We start from the raw sequence: 19,356 nt of genomic DNA, 5'->3' as shown, positions 1-19,356 counted from the left end.
TTTTTAAGTGCGCCTGTTTGCTTTCTAGTTTTTGTAATGTGAGATGGGCTTGCTCAAAGAGTAGTTTCACAACAAATGTTCACATAAGTTTTTTTTGTAAATCGGAAACCGTAATTAGTATGCAACTGACATATGTGTGCATTTCTTTTTACTTTAGCTACAGCGTTGTACAGCAATATAGTGAAACCTGAACTATTTTGGGGTCATCTCTGCTGAGAAACGGTACTTGTGTTTATTTCAGTGTGCCGTTTCGCTTTCTTTCTTTTCGACTTCAGATGTGATCTAGACAAAAAGACGCTACGTCTTTTAAACAGGCTTAAAAAAAAAGTGGTAAAAAGAGATAATACTAATGCTCTATTTTGTGGTAGTGTGGTCGAGCAGTAGGCTTATCCAAGGAGTAGTGTTAAGCATTTGTTGTACATACACATAGACAATAAATGAGGTACACACACTCAGAGACAAATCCAGCCAATAGGTTTTTGTATAGAAAAATATCTTTTCTTAGTTTATTTTAAGAACCACAGGTTCAAATTCTACATGTAATATCTCATTCGAAAGGTATTGCAGGTAAGTACTTTAGGAACTTTAAATCATAAAAATTGCATGTATACTTTACAAGTTATTGACAAATAGCTGTTTTAAAAGTGGACACTTGGTGCAATTTTCACAGTTCCTGGGGGAGGTAAGTTTTTGTTAGTTTTACCAGGTAAGTAAGACACTTACAGGGCTCAGTTCTTGGTCCAAGGTAGCCCACCGTTGGGGGTTCAGAGCAACCCCAAAGTCACCACACCAGCAGCTCAGGGCCGGTCAGGTGCAGAGTTCAAAGTGGTGCCCAAAACACATAGGCTAGAATGGAGAGAAGGGGGTGCCCCGGTTCCGGTCTGCTTGCAGGTAAGTACCCGCGTCTTCGGAGGGCAGACCAGGGGGGTTTTGTAGGGCACCGGGGGGGACACAAGCCCACACAGAAATTTCACCCTCAGCAGCGCGGGGGCGGCCGGGTGCAGTGTAGAAACAAGCGTCGGGTTCGCAATGTTAGTCTATGAGAGATCTCGGGATCTCTTCAGCGCTGCAGGCAGGCAAGGGGGGGGTTCCTCGGGGAAACCTCCACTTGGGCAAGGGAGAGGGACTCCTGGGGGTCACTTCTCCAGTGAAAGTCCGGTCCTTCAGGTCCTGGGGGCTGCGGGTGCAGGGTCTCTCCCAGGCGTCCGGACTTAGGATTCAAAGAGTCGCGGTCAGGGGAAGCCTCGGGATTCCCTCTGCAGGCGGCGCTGTGGGGGCTCAGGGGGGACAGGTTTTGGTACTCACAGTATCAGAGTAGTCCTGGGGTCCCTCCTGAGGTGTTGGATCTCCACCAGCCGAGTCGGGGTCGCCGGGTGCAGTGTTGCAAGTCTCACGCTTCTTGCGGGGAGTTTGCAGGGTTCTTTCAAGGCTGCTGGAAACAAAGTTGCAGCCTTTCTTGGAGCAGGTCCGCTGTCCTCTGGAGTTTCTTGTCTTTTCGAAGCAGGGGCAGTCCTCAGAGGATGTCGAGGTCGCTGGTCCCTTTGGAAGGCGTCGCTGGAGCAGGATCTTTGGAAGGCAGGAGACAGGCCGGTGAGTTTCTGGAGCCAAGGCAGTTGTCGTCTTCTGGTCTTCCTCTGCAGGGGTTTTCAGCTAGGCAGTCCTTCTTCTTGTAGTTGCAGGAATCTAATTTTCTAGGGTTCAGGGTAGCCCTTAAATACTAAATTTAAGGGCGTGTTTAGGTCTGGGGGGTTAGTAGCCAATGGCTACTAGCCCTGAGGGTGGGTACACCCTCTTTGTGCCTCCTCCCAAGGGGAGGGGGTCACAATCCTAACCCTATTGGGGGAATCCTCCATCTGCAAGATGGAGGATTTCTAAAAGTTAGAGTCACTTCAGCTCAGGACACCTTAGGGGCTGTCCTGACTGGCCAGTGACTCCTCCTTGTTGCTTTCTTTGTTCCCTCCAGCCTTGCCGCCAAAAGTGGGGGCCGTGGCCGGAGGGGGCGGGCAACTCCACTAAGCTGGAGTGCCCTGCTGGGCTGTGACAAAGGGGTGAGCCTTTGAGGCTCACCGCCAGGTGTCACAGCTCCTGCCTGGGGGAGGTGTTAGCATCTCCACCCAGTGCAGGCTTTGTTACTGGCCTCAGAGTGACAAAGGCACTCTCCCCATGGGGCCAGCAACATGTCTCTGGTGTGGCAGGCTGCTGGAACTAGTCAGCCTACACAGACAGTCGGTTAAGTTTCAGGGGGCACCTCTAAGGTGCCCTCTGGGGTGTGTTTTGCAATAAAATGTACACTGGCATCAGTGTGCATTTATTGTGCTGAGAAGTTTGATACCAAACTTCCCAGTTTTCAGTGTAGCCATTTTGGTGCTGTGGAGTTCGTGTAAAACAGACTCCCAGACCATATACTCTTATGGCTACCCTGCACTTACAATGTCTAAGGTTTTGTTTAGACACTGTAGGGGCACAGTGCTCATGCACTGGTACCCTCACCTATGGTATAGTGCACCCTGCCTTAGGGCTGTAAGGCCTGCTAGAGGGGTGTCTTACCTATACTGCATAGGCAGTGAGAGGCTGGCATGGCACCCTGAGGGGAGTGCCATGTCGACTTACTAATTTTGTTCTCACTAGCACACACAGGCTTGTAAGCAGTGTGTCTGTGCTGAGTGAGGGGTCTCTAGGGTGGCATAAGACATGCTGCAGCCCTTAGAGACCTTCCTTGGCATCAGGGCCCTTGGTACTAGAAGTACCAGTTACAAGGGACTTATCTGAATGCCAGGGTGTGCCAATTGTGGATACAATGGTACATTTTAGGTGAAGGAACACTGGTGCTGGGGCCTGGTTAGCAGGGTCCCAGCACTCTTCTCAGTCAAGTCAGCATCAGTATCAGGCAAAAAGTGGGGGGTAACTGCAACAGGGAGCCATTTCTTTACAGCATCCATCACGCAAGGGTATATATAGTCTGGCAAAAGTGCAAAATGTGATCTTTTATTTCAGTGGCTAATAAGCATCCGATTAAATATGCCACAGAAGCGTTTGTATATTGCTCTATTGGAAGGCACTGCATGAAAGTAACCCAACTCAAAGGCTTTGTAGTCGAGAAAACATCTCTGGTGAAGCACTCATGCTGTGTAAACTCCATCTTGTGTCCATCACAAAAAAAAGGTGGGGTTGGTTGTGCAGTTCGGTTCAGAGGTTATTTGACTCAATCGCACTATCAAACCATACTTAATACAGACACAAAGAAACTAATTCAGTGTTGAAAAGCGGGGCATTTCTCTGCATTAGGTATAGATTTGTTTTACTGTGCCAGGTCTTCAATGCACTATAAAACGCACAATGTATTACATTTCACAAACCAGTTCATACTAAAGCTACTATTACAGGATCGAATTTGCCTATTTTGTATATTACACAGACATTACACATGCATCCTTATGCAGTCACTAGTAGGTAATCACAGAAAAAAACAGAAGGGTAAATGTGAGCCTAGATGTTCGCCACTGAGACATTGCACCCTTGGCTGTCCATTGCCCCATGCCATGAGGGGTATCCGGTCATTGAGGGAGAGTTTTTCAACCAACAGTACCAAACATGCTGACACCTGTGTTTACACTTTTCACATTGCAATCATGGGCATGAAACCCCCAACTGGGATTCAATAAATCCAAGCCTGGCTGAAAGTAACCTATGGAGCATGTTGACAGCTATGCAGAACTATCTTCCAAACCAAATGCGCTAGCCACGATTTTACCTTGAAGATAACTTTGAGAGCGCCCTGTTCAGGACCTCCGGGGTGTCGTCTGCGCCCTGCGCGGGTGGGGTCCCAGCAGACAGCGGTTTGCTTTCACTATCAGACGGTGTCTCGCCATCGGCTGCCGCTCTGGCTTCCGTTCCAGGCCCCTGCGTGTTCAAGACAGAGATGGATTTGTATGCATGCATTCATTTTTAATTAATTAGCTGGTCAGGAGAGACAGGCAGCCGGCACAAACATCAACAACGGCCTTTACTGAGGTGTAGTATTAACAAGGGTGGAACAGGTGAGAGGATCTGCTCCCTGAGAACAAGTTCTAGCAGTTAGACCAAAGGTTCTCTCGGAGCTGAGGATGAGGATTCCCTTATAAAGTAACATGTATTCTCTTCTGCGTGCAACGCTTTTCTAAAGGCGGACGAAGGGTGTAAGAAACGAGTAGTCTGGCAGCAGTTACATGGATTTGCGGCCAGGAAAGCCTCTTAATTCAGCAATGGACCAGCAAAGTAAATGGGTTGTAATGAGAGGGTGCAGAAGGCAATCGGGCGCTCACCTTTCTGTTCCGAACGGACTACTGTCAGGAAAGGAGCACAGCAGCACCCCAGGCCTTTGGGTACGGGCACAGCTGAAGTCTCTGGGCGCCGATACCAGTCTATACCCAGACATGGATTGATGGGAACACGTGCGAGGTGAGTGGGGAAGCTGTTCAAACACACATCACCGCACAACTTTTGGAAGCGTGCCCCTAAAAAGGTCTTCCACAATCCACTCAGCAGCTCACGTACATATGCCAGAGAAATCGGTCAAACAAACGTATGCCCCAGAGTGGTAAGGCACGAGCAGGACTCAGATGTGGCGAGCGCGTGAGACGGCGTCGGCCACGGCCAGCACGTAATGGAGGATGTAGCTAACAGCACGTTATGGAGGATGCAACAAACAGCAGACCGCCAGGCCAAGTGATGCAATAAAGGACGTTTGCATGCCGGATACAGTCTGTGGGAGCCCAGGCAACCACAATGAGCAAAGAGGCAGGAGTCTCACAGTCCTTTTAGGACAACTGACAACGGTGTGATGCAAGTCGATTTAACGCGACATACTTGATAATTCCGTGTTATCCTGCATGGTCACTCATTTCAGGGTAGCCAGGGAATGTTATTGCGTTGCAGGCCCGGTTTCAGGAATTTTCCTCTGGGTGGTCCAAGGGTGCGTTCAGGTGGGGTACGACGGGCCCAATTTATGTCAGTTCTGGAAGTAGCCTACAAGCCCTAGATTTAGCCTTGTACGTCGATTCACCAAAATGATAGGAATTGGGGAAAGGGCATCAAGCATTCTTGAAGATAATGGCATCACAAGAAGTGACATCATAGGACCTTTGACCATCAATCGTTCTATGAAGTAATGTGACACGACCTTACCTTTGATGACAGCACAATAATTGACATTGCTGAAGTTATAATTAAAGCCATTATAAAATAATGACTAATATAAAAACATAACAAAGAAATGTCTGTTTTAGATACCCCTTGTATTAGGGTGCTGATTTGATATGCAGGGAGATCATTAAACATTTCTCTTATTATTACATTAAAAATTATGTGTTCATCTTAACAGGATATAGCACCACAAAACAGCACTGGGAACCTACATGTTTTATACCACAGACTGTCATTTAAACGTTTCTCTACTTGATACTGCAATGAGAACTGTATTGATAAATAATTGGGAGAGAAACATGGATTTAAATAAAACAATAGTAGGTATGTCCACAAGTGCTAACTGATGCAGAGTTGACCACATATGGATTTAAACTATATTATTGGCCTAAATTAATCTTTACTGTTAATACATTTTGATTTAAGATCACCTGCACGTTCTATCACTCACGTGAAGCACAGAGGTGAAGATTTAGGTCACAAATTTAATTTTTCATGGATTCACAAAAATTAAACATTGCAAACAATTGTTTAAAAATGTTTTTCTTTAGTTTATTTTCTAATTTAATCAGAACAGTGCACATTGCTCTGCTGGATTTATTAATTTAACAAAAGCTAATGTGTATTGTCCCAGTCACAGAGGAAGCTGCTAAAAGTGAACTGTGCTCATGAAGACACTGTTTGCTTGCTCTTCTTGGAGTCAGGCTGGTGATTTTGTAAAGTGATGAATCGTAATACTTGTCCTGAATTGTAGAGAGTGAAGGAAGTTAGCCTGACATCTTCTAGGGAGGGTTCTGGGGGTCTCTCCTGATGAACATTTTGAACAAATGGGACAGAAAGTGCATTTTAAAGCAGGGTTTTCACATTCATTTGCTAAAAAGCCATATGCTCTGCTATCATTAAATATTAAAATCTTTCCTTATGTGCCAGGCCATTTTGACCAGATGCCCCCAGGAGTTCACCCCGCCTTTTCCAAAATGTGCTGGGGGTGACCCCATACAAGTAAAAATACCTACATTGTGCCAGGTACAGCATATTGTCATAGGTGCTCCACATATGCCATATGTGACATTACGTCCAAAAATTTAGTACAATATGCCACTGCCAGAAGTATGCCATTAATGCCACCCATACACACTGTGATCCTAACATCAAACATTATCTTTAGTATGTGAGGGCCAGCACTTTTTCATAGTTGCCCCTCCTATATACCATGGTGGTCCTTCTCCATGCCAACAATTACTTTCAATGTGCCAGCGTTTTGACATGGGTGACCCCATGGCAAGAATTTCCTTCAGTATGCCAGCAATGTTCGAAAGTTGATCCTATGCCACAAATTACATCAAGTATGCCCATGCCATTTTGTCATAGGTGTCACCTTATGCTAAGCATGTCTAGTGTGCCTTCGTTTGTTAACATTTCCTTACTGATGCTGGTCATACAAAGAACTTCCTCCAGTATGTCAATGCCAGAATGTTGCCACGGGTGCCTCTAAGTCAAGGCAATATGCCAGAGTCAAGGGCACACTCACAAGCATAATACCACATTCTCACTCATGTTCACTAACATTCACTCATTTATAATCACACTTCATTCATTCTCACTACCTTGCACTCATTCTTTCTCACTCTCAGTTGTGCTCACTCACTGGCACTCTCACTCAATCTTTTTCACACTCATACTCATTCCCTCTCACCTGAGTGCTCTCACTTTTTTGCAGTCACTCTTTTTCTCACTCACATTCTCGCTCACACACTCGCTGACACTTAGGGACACATTTGCTAAACAAAACAGCAACTAAAGTTGCTATGCTGCACTGCACTAAGGGAAGGCAGCATTGTAGAGCCATATCTACAAAGATATGCATGTCTTCCCCAGCACTCGTGCAGAAACAGGCTACCTAGCACCATGGTGTAAAAGTATGTGCATGATATCTAGCATAAGTATTGTACTTGACAGAACCTTCCAGTTCAAAATACTGTGCCTAGACAAACTTTAACACTTTTCACAAACTGGGTGTGTGCTGTTTGGTGCAGCACACGTGCAGTGTGTAAAAGTTTAGAATGAATCAAAACATTTCTTCACCTTAACACCTGTCTCAATAAGGTGTTATGTTTGGTGCAAAGCCATGACTAACATTTTTAGTAGACAGGACTTTGGATCAAAAACCCTGGAATGCCCATATAGCACCCATTTCATGCTCACATGGTGCAAAGTAGCGCAAAGCAGCACAAATGATTACCTGTGCTACTTGGAGGCTATTTTCCAATTTAAATATGTTTTGCACTGTAAGCAAATAGTTTATCAAGACTTTACGCCAGTTTGCGTCACTTTGTTTGACTCTGCATTGGCACAAAGGTGTGATAACCACTCTCAGAACCCTCACACAGAAACAGACATTACTGAGGTTCAGAAGAAGCCCTGGGTCCTAGTGCCACTGCACCTGCTACATCATTGGCATGTAACACCCACTCCCCTAATAAACACTACCCAACTGCAACTTGCCTCAGAAACGAGCTAGGGTTGCCACAGGGCCACTTTCTAATGACATGAACATTGTAATGTCTCAGCCAGGACAAAATAAAGAAAATCACCTACAGCCAGCATTTTACCCCTTTTCAGTACATTTTTAAAATGTATTTATAAAAGCAATGCACTTTAACATGTGTTCTAAAGGTTCATTAATGTAAACTAAGTGAAAAAACATCACAAGATTTGGCTGTCAACATGGAGGAAGCATTTCACAAGTGCGTTCTCTATGGCCAAAGATCATGTTTGTGTGTGCCTGGCCCACCCGCTAGAACCGGGCTTGTTGCGTTGTGAAGGGTGGACGTGATCCTGATTCCTGACAATGGCGAGAATATTTGTACTCTTAACCAATCAATACTTGCCTCACCACATGCGCACTAAAGTTCACAATCCCTTCCATGCTTCCATTCCTTCGGGTGCATTGGGAGTCAAGTCATTCCAGAGGTGGCGTGAGAAGAGTACCTTACGATCCACATGATAACGTTCGTCGAGGCAGAATTTACTCAGAGAAGAAAAAGTGTTCTGTTATGTTCTATAAGCCCCTCACCGTTGCAAATAACCGAGAGATAAACCCATAAGGTGGATGAGAAGGTCATGGAGAGTTGTGTTTCTGTATGAGCCTGTAGGTTATCTCTATACCGCTAGCTTTTGGTCTTCGGCAACAGATACTCTAGGGGCTATCAATAATACAATTCATGATCATTTACATAGAGGAAGGGGGTCTACACAGTAGTCTACAGAAGGGAGGGTGGCTTCAGATGTCAACAAAGAGAAAGGAACTTCATTTGGTGTTACAATATAGTGGTCTTTGATAGGGTGAGTCTTCAGCTCTTCTTCAACTAGAGACAGGTTGAGCTAGTCCTGAAGGCAAGGGACTTGTTAAAGCTCCTCTAGCCTAGATGGACAAGGCTTTTTTAGTTTATTGTATTCTTTATTAGATTTGTAGACTCCGGTGTGGAAATATCCAGGCTACAGCAGCATCAGGGCTCACAAGACAGGTGGCTAGTTTACTAGCTGGTCGGGCATGGGTGCCGATCATTTCCTCCCTGCTGCTTCAGTTGATAAATAGAAACGGTTCAGGAGTTCTCTGGCAGATAGGCAGAGTCTAAACTGGCCAATTAGAAGGCATCAAATAGGAGTAACAAAGGAGCCAACAAATATTAAGCAATGGGCAGGCTCCAAGGGCCCTGTTGCATAAAATATCTCTGCAAACGAGAGCGCATGCGCTGTTGCACGCGAGACCTAAAAGGGACCAAACAGGTCTCCCACAACATTTTCCAGAAAATGACCGAGGGTCAGCGAGGGGGTAGAGAAAGCTTCCCTCCAGTTCGATCGAAGAGCGGGTAATATCAGCCAGCTTGTCACACTAATGATGGAAAGGGGATTTGCAACTCTCGATGCACTGATCGTACTCCTTTAGAAGAGATGCAGAGTACAGAATTAAAAAGCCTGGACCCAAAGCGGTCATGTCATTCGGCCTGCCAGGTTGCTGCACTTAGATTGCACAGGATCCATATCTGAATAGCTATAATGCTGCGCCTGTGGCTATTCATAAGCATAGGTTTATCAAAAGAACCCAAAGATTATGAAGGTCGTTTGAAAAATCCGAAAATCACATACAAGTTTGTCAATTTATATTAAAGGGTTATCTCAGACTAAATCATAATTCAGACCAATAATGTGTGTGAACCAGAAATTGTGGATATATGGGTAAGGTACATTAATGGACACAATTAATAATGTACTCGGTGTAGAGATGACTGGGCCTTTTGACAATGCTGTTCTGGCTCATACAGAGAGCACATGCAGTCCAGAAACTCAGTACAAGGGTTGACAAAATACATTACATTAGGTAAAATGTGTGTACAGCTCAAGGGTGCAGTAACAGGATGGCCTAAAATAAGCAATGGCAAGGCCAATAGGTCTCGCCTATGTAAGAGCTATTGGCTTTGCCAATGTGTTTTAGACATATCGTACACCAGCGTAGCTGCCATTCAGTATGGCTAAAAGTGAGTGACATACAGGAGAGTAGGTATAGTGTCAAAGAATGGTCTGGCAATGAGTGGAGTAGATTAGCAGAGTGTCGTGTATTGGAGTGGTATAGAGTAGGGTTGCACAGTGTAGCATACAGTGGAGTAGAGTAGAATGGACTGGTGTACAGTGTTGCAGAGTAAAGTGGCACAGAGGGCAGTGGCGCAGAGTGCAGCAGCATACAATTCAGCAATTTACAGTGCAGCATTGTACAATGCAGTGGTGTAGATTACAGTATTGCATAGTAGAGTGCAGTGGTGTAGATGAGAATGGCATAGAGCTCAGTGGCATAGAGCAGTGCAGAGTAGAGTATAGTGCCATAGAGTGCACTGGTATACAATGCAGTGGCGTAGAGTGGAGTACTGTACAATGAAGTGGTGTAGAGTGGAGCGATGCAGAGTAGAGTGCATAGAGGGCAGTGGCAAGGAATGCAGTAGTGCAGAGTAGAGTGTGTAGAGTTCAGTGACAGAGTGCAATGTTGCAGAGTATAGTGCCTTAGGGTGCAGTGGCATACCGAGAGTACTGCTGGGTGAAGTGGGGTGGAGTGGAGTGATGTAGAGTGGAGTGGCATAGAGTGCAGTGGCAAAGAAATGCAGTAGTGTAGAGGAGAACGAAGTAGAGTTCAGTGGCAGAGCGTAGTGTTGTACAGTGAAGTGTTGCAGAGTGGCATTGAGTGGAGTGAAGTAGAGTGGAGTTGTACATAGTAGAGTGGAGTGGAGTGGCTAGACTGGAGTGCAGTAGCAAAGACTACAGTGGTTTAGAGTGGTATTGAGCACATTGGCATAGAGTAGAGAGGTGCAGAGTAGAGTGGCATCAAGTGAAGTGTCCATGAATACAGTGGTCTAGAGTGGAGTAGAGTGCAGTGGTGCAGAATGCAGTGGAGTGGTGCAGAGTAAACTGCAGTAGCGTGGCGTGGTGCAGGGTAGAGTGAAGTGGCGTACAGTGGAATATGCATGGTGTAGTAGCACACTTCCGTTACAGACAACACATCTTCAATTGACATCACCATTACATTTGAAGACATACAGTTTCAATGCCAAAATTATACAGCGAACAAACAATACATGGAAATCTCATCACCTACTTTTTTGATAATTTTGAAATATTTGTTTCCACCACTCTTCAGAATTACCAAAAAATGTGCTTCGTTCGGGCTTTTCTAAATCTGAAATATCTGCACAGTTCATTTACATACATTACATTTTGTTGTATGCTAGAAAAAAAATAACAATGTACAGCCTTCTACAAGCACTCCCCCAGTGCCAGCATGTCTGTCACATACATCCTCTCACTTTGAAGTCAGAGAAAGAAAAGTAAACACCAAGCTCCCTATAAGAGAGAGCCTGACGTTTTACCTCAGTCTTTGGATGCAAAACAAATGTGACAAGATGAGAACAAGATTTAAAGGCCTGTTTACAGAAATAGAGCACTTTTGGATGAATACAGTGTAGGAAGTTGGCTCTGTGTGCATATACTATTTCAAAGTAAGAAATAGTGTGCACAGAGTCCAAGGGTTCCCCTTAGAGGTAAGATAGTGGCAAAAAGAGATAATTCTAATGCTCTATTTTGTGGTGGTGTGGTCGAGCAGTAGGCTTATCAGAGGGTAGTGTTAAGCATTTGTTGTACACACACAGGCAATAAATGAGGAACGCACACTCAAAGACTTACTCCAGGCCAATAGGTTTTTATATAGAAAAATATATTTTCTTAGTTTATTTTAAGAACCACAGGTTCAAGATTTACAAGTAATACTTCAAATGAAAGGTATTTCACTCAGGTATTATAGGAACTTTGAATAATCACAATATCATGTACAGTTTTGACAAAAATGGCAATAAGCTATTTTAAAAGTGGACACTGCAAAAATCAACAGTTCCTGGGGAGGTAAGTAGAGGTTAAGTTCACAGGTAAGTAAAACACTTACAGAGTTCAAAGTTGGGTCCAAGGTACCCACCGTTGGGGGTTCAAGGCAACCCCAAAGTTACCACACCAGCAGCTCAGGGCCGGTCAGGTGCAGAGGTCAAAGAGGTGCCCAAAACACATAGGCTTCAATGGAGAACAGGGGTGCCCCGGTTCCAGTCTGTCAGCAGGTAAGTACCCGCGCCCTCGGGGGCAGACCAGAGGGGTTTTGTAGGGCACCCGGGGGGGACACAAGCAGGCACAGAAAGTACACCCTCAGCGGCACAGGGGCGGCAGAGTGCAGAGTGCAAACAGGCGTCGGGTTTTGTATTGAAAGCAATGGGGAGACCCGGGGGTCTCTTCAACAATGCAGGGAGGCACAGGGGGGGGCTCCTCGGGGTAGCCACCACCTGGGCTAGGCAGAGGGTCGCCTAGGGTTCGCTCCTGCACTGGAGTTCGGCTCCTTCCGGTCCTGGGGGCTGCGGGTGCAGTGTTGGTTCCAGGCGTCGGGTCCCTTGTTACAGGCAGTCGCGGTCAGGGCGAGCATCTGGATTTCCTCTGCAGGCGTCGCTGTGAGGGCTCAGGGGGGTAATCTCTGGCTACTCACGGGCTCGCAGTCGCCGGGGAGTCCTCCCTGTAGTGTTGGTGTTCCGGAGGTCGAGCCGGGGGCGTCAGGTGCAGAGTGGAAAGTCTCACGCTTCTGGCGGGAAACGTGAAGTCCTTAGAGTTGCTTCTTTGTTGCAAGAAAGTTGCAGGTTGTTGAACAGGACCGCTGTTCACTGGAGTTTCTTGGTCCTTGGTTGCAGGGCAGTCCTCTGAGGCATCAGAGGTCGCTGGTCCCTGTTGGATGTGTCGCTGTTGCAATTTTTCTTCGAAGTTGGGATACAGGCCGGTAGGGCTGGGGCCAAAGCAGTTGTCGTCTCTGTCTTCACTGCAGGGCTGCAGGTCAGCAGTCCCTCTTCTTGTTAAGGTTGCAGGAATCTAGTTTCCTAGGTTCTGGGGGCCCCTAAATTCTGAATTTAGGGGTGGGTTTAGGTCTGGGAGGGCAGTAGCCAATGGCTACTGTCCTTGAGGGTGGCTACACCCTCTTTGTGCCTCCTCCCTGAGGGGAGGGGGGCACATCCCTAATCCTATTGGGGGAATCCTCCATCCACAAGATGGAGGATTTCTAAAAGTAAGGGTCACCTCAGCTCAGGACACCTTAGGGGCTGTCCTGACTGGTGGGTGACTCCTCCTTGTTTTCCTAATTATCTCCTCCAGCCTTGCCGCCAAAAGTGGGGGCAGTGGCCGGAGGGACGGGCATCTCCACTAGCTGGGATGCCCTGTGGCGCTGTAACAAAGGGGGTGAGCCATTGAGGCTCACCCCCAGGTGTTACAGTTCCTGCAGGGGGAGGTGAGAAGCACCTCCACCCAGTACAGGCTTTGTTCCTGGCCACAGAGTGACAAAGGCACTCTCCCCATGTGGCCAGCAACACGTCTGGTGTGTGGCAGGCTGGCAAAAAATAGTCAGCCTACACTGGAAGTCAGGTATGTTTTCAGGGGACATCTCTAAGATGCCCTCTGGGTGTATTTTACAATAAATTGCACACTGGCATCAGTGTGCATTTATTGTGCTGAGAAGTTTGATACTAAACTTCCCAGTTTTCAGTGTAGCCATTATGGAGCTGTGGAGTTTGTGTTTGACAAACTCCCAGACCATATACTCTTATGGCTACCCTGCACTTACAATGTCTAAGGTTTTGCTTAGACACTGTAGTGGCATAGTGCTCATGAACATATGCCCTCATCTGTGGTATAGTGCACCCTGCCTTAAGGCTGTAAGGCCTGCTAGAGGGGTGACTTACCTATGCCACAGGCAGTGTGAGGTGGCATGGCACTCTGAGGGGAGTGCCATGTCGACTTAGTCATTTTCTCCCCACCAGCACACACAAGCTGTGAAGCAGTGTGCATGTGCTGAGTGAGGGGTCCCTAGGGTGGCATAAGACATGCTTCAGCCCTTAAAAACCTTCCCTGGCATCAGGGCCCTTGGTACCAGTTACAAGGGACTTACCTGAGTGCCAGGGTTGTGCCAATTGTGGAGACAAAGGTACAGTTTAGGGAAAGAACATTGGTGCTGGGGCCTGGTTAGCAGGGTCCCAGCACATTTTCAAGTCATAACTTAGCATCAGCAAAGGCAAAAAGTCAGGGGGTAACCATGCCAAGGAGGCATTTCCTTACATACAGTAAATAGGGTTTGGGCAAGGGAAGACACAAACTCGAGCTGGACAGCCTAAAACAAATAGAGCCAGCCAATAGAAAGCAGTCAAATGCAAGTTACAAATCACAAAGTATATGGTAAACAACAGGAAGAATGCTTTAAGAGGGAGCATTCTGAATGTCCCCAAGATGCTGTTAACAAACCAGAGAGCTGTGCGGTCTTATAGGCTTCAATCTAACAAGCAGGTGGCAGTAGACTCTAAGCAATCAGAAAAATCAATACACTTAAACAAAAATACAATAACCATGAGGCATGGGATATTACATAAGAATCAGTTTTTAAAAAAAACAGAAAAATTAACTGGCTGGAGCATAGTGGGGTGGGAGTATATAGAGGCAGCTGCTAGGGTGATATTAAAGTGAATATGCATATTCACAGCAATCCCAGAAAACTAGTGTGTCAAATGGTAATTTGAAAACTAATAGCAGATTCAGTGTTACCATGCAAGATTATGGGCCTGATTACGAACTTGGCAGATGGGGTACTTCGTCACAAACCTGACTGATATCCTGCCCGCTGTATTACAAGTTCCATTACATCCTATGGAACTTGTAAACTGGTGGGCGGGATATCCATCACGTTTGTGATGGAGTACCCCATCCGCCAAGGTCATAATCAGGCCCTATGTCCATGGGGGCATTCAAAGAGAAGTTTAAAGAAAGAATTAGAAGAAAGCTGAACACCCTTTGACTATTGATATAAATTATAAGTATCTAAAGGATGAATTGTCGAAACAGCTGTATTTTGGTAATGTTGGAGAGATGTTTGTCTTGAAAAGGGAACACCATTACTCTATGCACTACTCAAACTCCCATATCATCAGATACTGTTGTATTTGAACTCTGAGTCCCTTTTGGTTTTTATAACTCAAGCAGGGTAATTCCACTTCAAAACTAATAGTAGTTGAGATGCCCTCTTCGGCAACAGTATTTCAAATGCATGCACTAATTGTTTAAAGATCAATGGATTCCAGAAAAAGTAAGGTAGGTGATCCTAGGCCAAATCTCTTTAGGTGCATTTTGAGAACTGAACAGTTCACTATTGAGCATTCCAGGTTTAGGCTTAAGGCTTATGCTGTACACAGTGTAGAGTTGAAATTAGAAAGGAATCAAGCCAAAAGAGAAAATGCTCTAGGCCATGAAGCAGGCAGCTGCATGATAAAACAATAACACTTAAAACCATTCTTGTTGGTTGAACTGTACTCGAGGTATGTGCCAAATTGTGCACCAATGACATACCCTATGCAGGCTGAGACGAAGAAGAACGTCAAACTGAAATGTAAGGGCAATTGTCAAAGTATTCTTGAGAGGGTAATCAAACTGTTGCATAATTTAAACCAAAAGCGGACACTGCAGTGGTAGGGGACAAAGTATCAGACTGATAGAGAAACAAAGTTGTTGACTGTGTCTGCTTTTGTTCTTTCTCCTGTAGACACCAGCAGAAGAACGGTGCTTCATCAGTGAAAGAGAAGCATATTTATGTAGCATCAGTTATTTCCAGAGCAACAAGTTTATTTAGATACTGATCACTAAACTGTGCCCACAAATGTGAGTACATGGAGGTCATCCAGGGCATTAAGGATAACCAGAATGTTAATGAACCTTCGAATGTACACAAGTAACGTGATTTACATGCCTGCAGCAGAAATAAGGATGTTAACTTCCTAGCAAGGATGCCACTGCAGATGGTTGAGAACGAAGGCAATGAGTAAAACATCAAGTATGGTATGGAAGTAGCAAACCCATTGGAAAAGTTGGAGGCGGGACCGGATGAGCAAGAGTGTCAAAGGAAGAGCAAAGAGAAAATATCAGTAGATGGCCTAAAAAAATCTGTTGGATTTGATGGATGAAGAGAAGGTGCCAATACAAGAAGGGATCTGTGAGATACATATTTCTCTTACCAGTTGAAATATGTATATGTCCAGATTTATGGTTAATCACAACAAAGATAGTAGAACCCCAGGAGTATTCTCGCATTCACGCAGTGCCTCCCCAACACCAGGTGGAATGCAAGACCGTAGGGCTGCCCCTAATCAAAGCTGTACGTATGTGATAGGCTTTGCAAAGGCTCTTTGGGAATATGCACATTTGCCAAGCAAATTATATGTGCAAGTAGAACACACTGCTCAAGGTACTACCTTCTGCCTGTGCCAAAGCAAAAACAGTGCCCATAAAAACATCTCATTATAGAGCAGCTTGGTGAAAGAATGGCTGCACCATCATGCTAAAAAGGAGGTGTGGCCTGCATCCCACCTCCATGAACTTCCAATTATACTGTAGCTGAGAGACACTTTGCCATTTCAGTGACCCTCTGAGACCACTAATGATGAACATGCGCGGACTGAGACTTTCACAAACGTAGCTCAACCACCCATGTACTCCCTGTTCATGCCTGACCCCATCAATGTTCAGTTCATGTTGAGTTTTTCCTTCAGCACCTCATGGCCCTGTTCACCTCTCATCTAACTCTCCAACCCAGACCATGCTAGTCACATTTTCTGCTGCATGGTGGCTCATTGTTGTCTTACAGTTAGAGTTGCAATTGACTCCCTACACTCGCTGTAGGCCCTACTGATTGTCCACAATAATGGTCACCTTGTGGCATTCATTCTCTACTCCTTATGCATCTCCTCCGCTTCCAATGCTGCTGCCATTCATCCATATTAACCACATAGATTCTCTGCTGTTCTGCAATCAACCCATACAAAACCTGTTCAAGTATCTCTTCATCCATACATCCTTCCATCTCGTCACCAGTGATGCAATCACCATGCACCAACCTCTTGCCATCCACTAAACATCTATTCACCAGCTCTTCCAGGTCCATCTATTCTTATACCATCAATTTTATGTCAAGACCAGATGCTCCTATTATGCATTCTTTTCATGCTTTGATAAAAATAGCATCAGTCAAGAACTACACTTCCCAAGAGGCTTAGCAACATGCTGGCCAATGGGAACAAAAACGTAGGCATATACAGCACCAATAGTATAACCTCCAAGGACCATAGAGTACCCACTTGACTGCAAGCAGCCCTCTTTTCTTGCTGCTCGCAGTCAAGATAAGTACGCCTTTTATGGTCTCTTCATTACTGTATATTTTGTCGTAATATCTTGTATTTGCTATTTATACTGAAGTTATGACATACACGCTGGTTCTGTTTTCAACTCTGCGCTGCTAAGTGGTACACAGCTCTTATCCCCCACCCCTCCCATTCCTCTGCTTTAACTGCCGTCTTCGGCACTCGCGCGCGCTTCAACGGACGTCTCCAACCATCCTGTTTCAACGCGTTTACTCACACTGAGCGCGTCTCTATCACTAGCGAAAACACTTATCTTTCGTCCTTGCAGGGCGCTTCGCTTTCTCGGCCTGCGTCAGGAGGCTTTCTCCCGACGGTATTCTCCTGCTTCCGTTGGACTAAAAGGGGCGCGGCGTCAGTCTCCGCCCTCCTCCTTCCTTGCTGGTTTCGTTCTTCACACACCTCAGGGGAGTGTCCTTTTCAGTACTGTTAACCATTTCACTGCCATTTTTTTCTCCAAACCTGTTTTTAGGATATACTTGCTCTTTAATATGGAGTCTGACAGTTCCCCTTTAATGCCTGATATTAATGATGTTGGGGAATCTTTTAAACAGGACTTAAATGTGTTTATTCAAACATCTGTTGGACAAGCCTAATAGGCTTCTATGGTCAAGATTTCAAAAAATATTGAAAGCTCTGTTAAAACCATGATATCCAATACTTTACTGGCCGATTCTGCGGGGAAAGCAGAAATCGAAAATTGACTCCTTTATTTAAAAAAAAAAATTTTTCTTCTGGCGCCTAGATGACATGCGAGTCTGCCTCACACCAGACTGAGGACTTGGTTCCTCCCAGGCCCCCTTGAAGGAGGAAAAAAATTCCTTACCTTCAAAATGTAAGTAAAAAACAAAAAATATAGACGACGCGCCAAAAAAGATTATTATTTCAAACATTTTGGACACTGACAATGATGATGATATGGATGATTTATTTGAAATTGGAATTAATTGGTGACAATTTTTCCTCCTCTTCCCCACCCCCTCCCAAGAAAAATAAGCTTTCCATTTCTGATGCGGCCTTCTCCATTGTCGATTCTGATGGAGTCCCTTTGTTTGACCCTACCCTTATCCACCATCCCAACTCCACCGAATGGTTACCCTCTTCTCATGTTAGGGATTATATTACTTCTTGCCAACGTCTTCCCCTAGATAAACAAACTCATGCGAAACTAAAATCGGAGTGTCCTAGACCTTTACCGTTTAATATAACTATTACTCCTTCCATTCATCAATCCCTTATAACCTTTTTTACCAAGTTTGGCAAGGACCCTCGTAAAGGGGTTGACAAGGCCTGGACAACATGCCAGGACAAATTGTTTGATGTGGTTGGCCCTTTGGCCCGCATTTTCGACATGGCGGAATCGGCCAGATTAGAAGACCCATCAATTAACCCTCTAGATCTGTCTCTTTGGATCTAAAGAGCCTTTTGGGCAATGCCAATTTGGCTATTATTCATGAGAGATGGAAAGGTTTGCTTCTGAAGCTGGACCCCAAGCTAGCGAATCTTGCTACTCTTGACCCCGGCATCCAAGCAAATGGTAAACTCTATGGAGACTCTTTCATCAAAGATCTGAGCAGATATGTTACAAAGTTTTCCTCTATAGACAAAGCTCAACAATCCCTAGAAAAGGTCTTCAACCCAAGTGTTTTTGCACGGGCCGGTAGAGGCAGGAACTGCTTTACCAGCCCGCCTACCGCAATCAAGGTGCTCGAGGCTCCTTCAACAACGTTCAAGAATACAAGCCCCAGTTCTACCCCCAGAGAGCCAGAGGCTTCCACGGCCGGGGACAAAGATACTACAAATCAAACAATTCTCAAGGTAAGCCAGTTTTCTGGCCTTCCTGTGGGAGGCCGGCTTCAATATTTTCTTCCAAAATGGTGCTCAATTACATCAGACCCATGGGTGTTACACACAGTTCAGGGTTATCACATAGAGCTATATTCCCCGCCATTCCAAACCGTTTTTCCGCCTTCTTCAAAATTCTCTGCAGAAATGTGCTCTCATTACATCAGAGGTAAACTCACTTCTACAGAAAAATGCTATCCAACCTTGTCTTCCCGATCCTTCGGAATGCATGAGCTCTTTGTTCCTGGTCCAAAAGAAAAACAAAAAGTTACAACCAGTGATCAACCTCAAATTGTTCAATCAATTTGTAACTTATCGTCATTTCAAAATGGAAACTATTATTCATCTAAGGGACATTTTACTCCAAAACAATTGGCTAGTAAGACTGGACTGGACCTACAGGACGCCTACCCTACCATTCCTATCCATCCTTCTCATAGGAAACGTATCACTTTTCTTCCCTTCCTTTCGGGCTTTAGTCAGCCCCCTGGTGCTTTACAGAAGTAATGAAACCAATTGTTGCCCACTTAAGATC

The 19,356-nt window shown here is 45.3% G+C and overlaps 1 protein-coding gene across 1 annotated transcript in view; it reads right to left on the bottom strand.

Moving 5' to 3' along the window:
• CDS2 (CDP-diacylglycerol synthase 2) overlaps positions 1-19,356 on the bottom strand; it is a 260,698-nt gene that overhangs the window by 173,368 nt on the left and 67,974 nt on the right. The window contains exon 2 of the mRNA XM_069214178.1: positions 3,752-3,900. Coding sequence (XP_069070279.1) covers positions 3,752-3,900 — 149 coding nt within the window. The remainder of the gene's footprint in view (positions 1-3,751; positions 3,901-19,356) is intronic.

This window comes from Pleurodeles waltl, chromosome 11 (genome assembly GCF_031143425.1).
Source record: "Pleurodeles waltl isolate 20211129_DDA chromosome 11, aPleWal1.hap1.20221129, whole genome shotgun sequence".
Lineage (NCBI taxonomy): Eukaryota > Metazoa > Chordata > Amphibia > Caudata > Salamandridae > Pleurodeles > Pleurodeles waltl.
The sequence above is the reverse complement of the archived record's forward strand: the minus strand, read 5'-3'. Positions and strand labels throughout refer to the sequence as shown.